The 7,743-nt window shown below is 39.5% G+C and overlaps 1 protein-coding gene across 1 annotated transcript; it reads right to left on the bottom strand.

Moving 5' to 3' along the window:
• Positions 1-578: 578 nt before the first annotated feature.
• adtrp1 (androgen dependent TFPI regulating protein 1) lies at positions 579-3,896 on the bottom strand. The gene is made up of 6 exons (XM_023804970.2): positions 3,680-3,896; positions 2,893-3,036; positions 2,683-2,784; positions 2,306-2,421; positions 1,925-2,085; positions 579-1,419 (listed from the first exon to the last, which is right to left on the bottom strand). The coding sequence occupies exons 1-6, from the start codon at positions 3,845-3,847 to the stop codon at positions 1,400-1,402; spliced, it is 711 nt and encodes a 236-aa protein (XP_023660738.1). The 5' UTR covers positions 3,848-3,896; the 3' UTR covers positions 579-1,399.
• Positions 3,897-7,743: the final 3,847 nt, after the last annotated feature.

Here is a 7,743-nt window from a genome sequence, read left to right as displayed (position 1 = left end):
CTCGCTGTAACATTCAAGCAAGTTAACTGGAATTCACAGGTCATGAAACTTTAAAATCCTCAAAAGCAATTGCACCTCGGATGATAATGTTTCTTAACGTGTTCACCTCCCCTACACAAAATAATAATAATAATAATAAAATATAATGACAATAATATATCCATCATTATTATTGTTAGTCTGCCCATTCATTTTAATGTTAAAAACTCCTCTCAACTGTGACATTCCATTATAACATTCTATTTTGGAACACTTAAGACCCTTGTTTTGAAGAAATATGCAAATTTATTTAAACAGATGTTTCATATCACTGCACAACTATCCAAACTACATTTCCACTGGGACAGGAAGTGTTAACTGTCTAATGTAAATCTCAAAACCTGTCCCTGCAGTTCCTTTTTTCTAAAAGGAGTGTTTTCTTATTTTAGAGAAACGTTATACATATTAATTACAATTTGAATAACCAATAAAGAAAATAAGACATCTTGCATTATGGCACCAAAGCAGAAGAGGTAATCGATGATGTCTATGACGTTTCTGCTGGTCGAGACAACGAAGTAGCACCAGGACTCAGGAAGCACATGTAAAAATCTTTATTACACATGAGAATACAAATAGCCCCAGAATGGAAATCATGAAAATTAAAACAAAACCATAAAGTGAACAAACGATACCTATCTAGGCAAAGTGAATTAAGATTTTTGTGGATATCAGTGAAGAGGTTTGAATTTGAATGAAATCATTAGCTTGTATTTTGTAATTCATATTTCAATCTAGTGATGGACAGGAATTCATTGCACTTAAGATGTACGGATGTACGTATATATTTTCTAAATCAGTGTATGCAAACTTTGTTCCAAAATGTCATTATTATACATATTATAGTACATCATACCATAAGCCCAAACATCTTTAGAAGGCATTTTGAAAAACAATTTGCAGAAATGGTATTTGTCCATTGGCTAAAGCATAGAAACAGGCCATCTAGGCCTCAAATCATGATCTAAGGTGACAGAGGTGGTACATGGCAGTCATAAGACAGTATCAGATTTGTTTTTTTTTAGAATATTTTCTTTAATTAAAACTATTTTACAATGAGGCACATATGCATTTCAAAAATCTAGCTAAGTTTTGATAATCACTTATGAAAATTGGAATGCAAACACTGCACAAATTATTAGCATGAAAGATCACTGCACACTGTGCTTAAGGAAGCTGGCAGTCTTGATTAGACCTGACAGCATGGTGTCCTAGTCTGATGATCTTCTCACAGTGATCGAGTCTCTCTATTAAAGTCTTGTCATAGAGATACAATTACTTGCTTGGTGTAGACATCCTGCACAACAGGAAAGCCCTCCGTGGTACCAAGTAAACACCACCTCCTCGGGCAGATGGTCTCTTACTCCTTCTTCTGTGACCCTTTCAGAAACACAACCAAGTCTGTATATGAACAGCGTGTCAATACTGAAGGCAAAGAACTGGACCTCAAACTTTTGCTTAATTATAATGATGGCACTTTCAATTCTACAGATTTAGGAGAAAAGTTATCAGCCTTAACCATTCCAGCATATCAGCTGCTACAATGTTTAGCCAGGGGCCTGTACTGCGAAGCGGGGTTACTGGCTTATCGGGGAAACTTGTCGGATTTAAGGTAGTCTGGGCAAAATGTAAGTGAACGAATATTAAGTCCATTTAAACTTTGGTACCTTAAATCCGACAACTTACCCCAATAAGTCAGTAACCCCGCTTCGTAGTACAGGCCACTTGTTGAAGAATTCCATAACAAAAACAATAAATAAAAAAATAAATAAAAGAGTAGTGTTGTTGTTACTATTATTATTATTATTATCATCATCATCATCATCATCATCATCATCATCATCATCATCATCATCATCATCATCAAGTAAGGCCAGTCACTCACCTACATTACCCCAGTATTTGTGGCTAAGCTTCTCCCCCAGCAGGTAGAGGGGAGCCATGAAGAGCGCAGAGGCAGCAAAGAAGAGAACCATCTTCACAGGGCTTAGGTGGGCCAGAATGGGATAAACCCAGATCCCCGATGCCTGGTGCACCCATAAGATCCTGCCAGAATTTTCAAAGAGGGCTCTGTGCTACTATTACACAACTCAATGATTAATACATATTCTGATACAAAAACATACGCAGATATGAAGCATTTTGTAGAAATTTGAGGAAAGTTTCAGGTAAATTTAACAACTTTCTATGAGGTTCCATTGTGATCAGCTTGTTTATAGCACAAATGATGTGAGAATGCCAATGCCTTTAATAGAGGAGAGATTACCAGGCCAAGTAGAGAGCAGAAAAGAGCGCCAAGCCCATAAGACCTTTCACTCTTCTGGGATATTGATGAGGTTGAAGGTACAGCTCTATCAAAAGGAGGAGCATGATGACTGTGTGCTATGGGCACAAAAAAGCACCCAATTTATTCATCTAAACTAGAACCAAAATTAGGCATTGCATGCATATTACATGTAGTAGGTATTGTGGGATGAGAACATATGTTATTGATCTTAGGGAGAAATTTTGAAAATGCACAGATACAGTGCAAAACAGACGCAAACAAATACGTTGAAAGCTTAACCCTTCTTGTTATAGCGATATCATGGCACAGGATAAATGCTACGGACGACAGTGCTGTTATTGTATCGCAAAACTTACCATTGCATGATTGAGCCACAGAGGAATAATGCTGTCTATATGTTTAGGATAAACCAGTTCCCGGTCAATGGTATATAGGACCCAAAAAGAGATAAACACAAACTGAGGAAACAGCAAAAATAAAGCCATATTAATCAGTAATCTGCAGAAATTTATGACATCAGGCATTCAAGCATGCAGAAAACATAAAAGGTATTAAAGAAAACTCACCGTCCCGACAGGGAACACAAACACAGTGAAGAATATATCTTGTGTTTTAATGAGAAATTTGGGACATCTGCCGTGAGGGGCATAAAACAGCTGATAGATCATATCAACCAAACAACAAAGTCCAAAGAACAATGCCTGCATAACCTATAGAAGAAAAATGTATTAGACATATTGATACATATTTTTGTTTGATTTACATGAATCGAAGGTAGCTTTACTGTACATGTCTACAAGGAAACATGAAAAAACGTGAAAACTATGCACCCGCTTTTAATACGGTATTTTTAATACGGTAAAAATGAAATCCTTTACAGACACGTAAAGATCATGCTTTGGTGCTACACTTATTGTGAATCAAAAAATACAAACCCATCCCACAACAATACACTGTGTTTGAGTTAAATACAGGCCTAACTTTAACATTGCATAAATAAACTTGAATTTAATACGTCTTAAATACGAGCTCCAAGAAGTACTAAACTAACCTGATGGCCACTTAAGTACCTCGTAAATTACAACTTGTACTGTATAGATATACCGTCTTGGTGTCCTTCATTGCAACATAGAGGAACACCTTGTTAAATAACATTGTCTAGCTGCTGTAAGTGTTTATACTTTAACAACGGATATTGTCGCTTGTTGTATAGAAACCTAAAAGAGGTCCACCTGATATATGTAATCGTAATCGTTTATGCAAGGTTAAATGTGCAATCCGACTGAAACATTGTAAACGATCAACTAGTTTATACTGCTAACTTGTACCTATCGATAAATAATAAAGCCTTACAAGATTGATGAAAGTCAAATATTTCCATCGTCCTCCGTATGAGTTGGCTCCGGGATGCCGCTTGGTAATTGCGAGAGAGCAGTTTACATTAATTAGATAAACAGCCCATACAAATACTACTAAATGAATAAAACCCCGCCAGCGCAGCGGCACTGTGACGGCAGCCATTTTCCCAGTTCGGCACGCGATCTTCAACAGAAGACGGTGACGTCACAATCACGACTGCCTTCACGTTGTGAAATTCGGTTATATGATAGGGTATTAATATTTTATAACACGATTATCCTTTGTCACCGTCACTACGTACCTTTACTCTCCTGCATATACAGACACGGAAGAGTGCCTTTTGTACCCGCTGTCTTAGGCTTCTCAGTGGGGTGTGAAAGGACCCCTCGTGATAATTTACAAACAGATTGCTTCCATATCGCATCATATCTAAGTGTTGGAGGTGCTCAGTGCTGCCTTAAATTTGTTACTATAGACCTTGTGATTCTGCTGGACTGGCTGCACACCTGTATTAGCCTTTCTGCTAGTCTTAAACTGGTTCAGATCATATCTAAGTGGGCATGTATACTGTGTTGCATTTGATACCTATGTTTCCAAACTTCAAACTCTTACATGTGGAGTCCCCCAAAGTTCAATTTTAGACCCTATATTTTTTAACCTTTACATGCTGCCACGTTCAAGTATAAGAAATGAACATAAAATCAGCTTTCATCAGTATGCAGATGACACACAGTTTTCTCCGCCATCAGCTCCAGATGCACATACTGTAGCTCTATCTGCATCCTGTTCGAATGCATAGATGACATAAACCTGTGGGTGTCACAAAACTTCATGCAACTGAACAAGGAAAAGACATAGATTCTTGTTATTGGAAATGAAGGGCAGATGAAGGATATAGTGGTGTACTTAAAATCAAGGCCAAACAATAAATTAGAAACTTCAAAGTCCATTTCAATGGTGATATTAGTTTAGCAGCCATATCAGCAATGTCTGCAAAACAGCATACTGTCACCCTCATAATATGGCCATAGTCTGGGGTATGTTATCATATGTTGCATATCTAAGAAATCCATTTCGAACCTACACCGGGTCCAGAACGCCGCTGTTAGCATGCTAACACGTATCAGGCACAGGGATCACATCACACTAATACTCTTAAATCCCTGCACTGGCTTCTGTGGCTTTTAGGAGTGATTTTAAAGTCCCTTTGCTAATTTTTAAATGTTTACATAGCCGTCTTATCTGTAGATATGACATGACTGTAAATGATGTCCCAGGCAGATCTCTCAGATCATCCGAGAGAGATTAACTGATTATTCCTAAAACGCCGCGGAAGAAGGAGGAGACAGCTTTTAGTCACTATGGTCTCAAGGTCTGGAACTCTCTCCCAGAAAACCTGAGCGCTACTGAATCTCTTAGTACTTTCAAAACCAGGCAGAAAGCACATCTTTTCACCATTGCATATAATAATCTGCAATAATCAATTATTTTCTGAATTTATTTAATGCACATATTATAATCAGTTACTTTATAGATTTATTTCTGAGAATATGTGGAGTCACTTCCCGGAAGAGGTACGGGCTAGAATCCCCTGTGAGGTATGGGCAAGAATCCCCTGTGAGGTAAGGGCTAGAATCCCCTGTGAGGTAGGGGCTATAGCATCCCCTGTGAGATACGGGCTAGCATCCCCTGTGAGGTAGGGGCTAGAATCCCCTGTGAGGTAGGGGCTATAGCATCCCCTGTGAGATACGGGCTAGCATCCCCTGTGGGGGGGATATGGCTAGAATCCCCTGTGAGGTAGGGGCTAGAATCCCCTGTGAGGTAGGGGCTATAGCATCCCCTGTGAGATACGGGCTAGCATCCCCTGTGAGGTAGGGGCTAGAATCCCCTGTGAGGTATGGGCAAGAATCCCCTGTGAGGTTGGGGCTAGAATCACCTTTACGGTAAAGGTTAAATTCCCTTATGGAGAAGATGGGTGTTTAGAGTCTCCTGCATTTTTGGTGGTATTTAATTTTATTTTAATTTATTTTATCATTTGTGCTTATCATAATTTCTTATTATCGTTTTATCTTATTATTTTAATTTCTTTTTCTTCTGTTAGAAGGTCTGTAATGCACATTGTAATCCCTGTGGTTAAATCAGTGCTATATAAATAAAGACTGATTGATTGATTTAAGGTGGGGAGGAGTGCCAGGGGGAGGGGACAGTAAAATGGGGTAGTATCCAAAGTGGAAAATGTATTTAAATATTTGACCATCAAAATCTCAGTATACAAGAGCAATCATTGGTTCGTTAACAATTTATCTCCACAAGGTGGCAATAATGGACAGTGATTTCATTTTATTCTTCTGTCCAGATCTATTCCCAGCTATAAAACATGCATCCCTGCTTTTTCCTCACTCAATACGTATAAAATTGGTAGTTACCTCTGTTTCAGTCTATGTGATATTAGCTACAGTATGAATAGCATCAAGCACACTATAACTTCTTTCCATTTAAGTATTTTACATCCATTAATAATCTTTGTGTGGCAGGTTTTCATGTACAATGAGCAGAGAATCTTCATGCGTACCCAGAAGGTTCTGTGTTTCTGCTACTAAGCTGTCTCACAGCTTGAACTACATTTCTGGTATCAAGGTCAGGTCTAGGACCATGATGTGGGTAGCATTTGCACCCAAGCTATAAATGTGAGGAACTGATTACTATGTTTGTGAGTCCAACCTCTTATCATGCTGGGATCAATGAACCTAAAATCCCAACTATCACAATAGAAGTAGCTAGTGTTGTATTAATGTGAAATGGATCAATAGTTAAACAGAAGATGAGATAGATTTGTGACACGCAAATGGCCTTTGGTTTAAAGCCAGACAGTGGTCAAGCTGAAAACGCATTGCCAAATACGAAATGTCACGTCGCGTTTCAGGCGAGCAGGCAGACAGACGAGTCGAGCCGTAAATACAGGCAAACGGGGTTTATTAAGGGGAAAACAAGCAACACGGCACACAACATCAATGACGGATCTGGGGAAAAGGGACTCAGACGCGGACTAAATACACAAGACAAGCCGAAATAACAGGAAACAGGTGATCACAATCGGGGTAGTATAATAATAATAATAATAATTGATACTTTATTGATCCCTGTGGGGAAATTGTCTTTACGCCTCCCTCAACTTGCTCTTTGTAGAGCAAGCTGTCTGCGAAGGGCAGCCACCCGTAGCGGCGCCCAGGGAGCTGGGGATTGAGGGTCTTGCTCAAGGACCTGCAGACGTGCTGAGGCTGGGCTTGAACCGGTGACCTTGTGATTACAGGCACACGGCTTAGCCCACTGAGCCACACGCTGCATGCGTGGGTAATGAGGGGGCGTGGCACACACGAGGATCGGACGAGCAGGATTCTTCGAGGTCATTCTTCCTGGTATTTTTGTTCCAAGTGTATCTCCCTCATATGAGCTTCTTCGATCCGCAGGTTTTCTATTATATTAAGGGGTAAGGAGACCGGAAAGGGTAAGGAGACCGGGAAGAGTATGGAGACCGGGAAGGGTATGGTAAAACTTTCACCTTATTCTTTTTAAACCGTTCCTGAGTTGACTTCGCTTTTGGATCATTGACTTATTGTAGGATCCACTCCCTCTTCATTTTTAGCTTTTTGACTCTGTTGATATTGGACTGCATTCATTATTCCTTTCCCTTCATGCAGAGCTCCAGGGTCTGATGCAGACACACACCCCCAAAACACCAGCGATCCTCCACCACGTTTGACCGTGGGAATGGTGTTCTTTTCCTCATAGGCACTGTTTTTTTCTCACCATACATACCTGTGTGAATTATGAACAAATAATTCAACCTTGGTCTCATCAGACCACATAACCTTGTTCCAAAATTCATCTGGTTTGTTCACATGCTCTTTAACATTCTCCAAGTTTGCTTTCTTCTGGCTTCCTGCCTATTTTTCTCCCAAACATTCCATACTTGTGCTGACTACACTTGACTGTGGAGATGTAGACTTTTATTCCATTTACCTCTAAGGACTTTTTCTGCTGTCCTGCTGATTGTTTTG

This window comes from Paramormyrops kingsleyae, chromosome 6, assembly GCF_048594095.1.
Source record: "Paramormyrops kingsleyae isolate MSU_618 chromosome 6, PKINGS_0.4, whole genome shotgun sequence".
Classification (NCBI taxonomy): Eukaryota; Metazoa; Chordata; class Actinopteri; order Osteoglossiformes; family Mormyridae; genus Paramormyrops; species Paramormyrops kingsleyae.
Note: the sequence above shows the minus strand (reverse complement) of the source record. Positions and strands in the feature narration are given on the sequence as shown.

Excerpts from the sequence above, each read along its gene's own strand:
- adtrp1 (XM_023804970.2), bottom strand. The coding sequence starts at position 3,847 with ATGGCTGCCGTCACAGTGCCGCTGCGCTGGCGGGGTTTTATTCATTTA. Across the intron at positions 2,422-2,682 it reads TGTGGCTCAATCATGCAATG|CACACAGTCATCATGCTCCT; the intron begins GTAAGTTTTGCG and ends TTGTGCCCATAG. Across the intron at positions 2,086-2,305 it reads TCTGCTCTCTACTTGGCCTG|GATCTTATGGGTGCACCAGG; the intron begins GTAATCTCTCCT and ends AAATTCTGGCAG.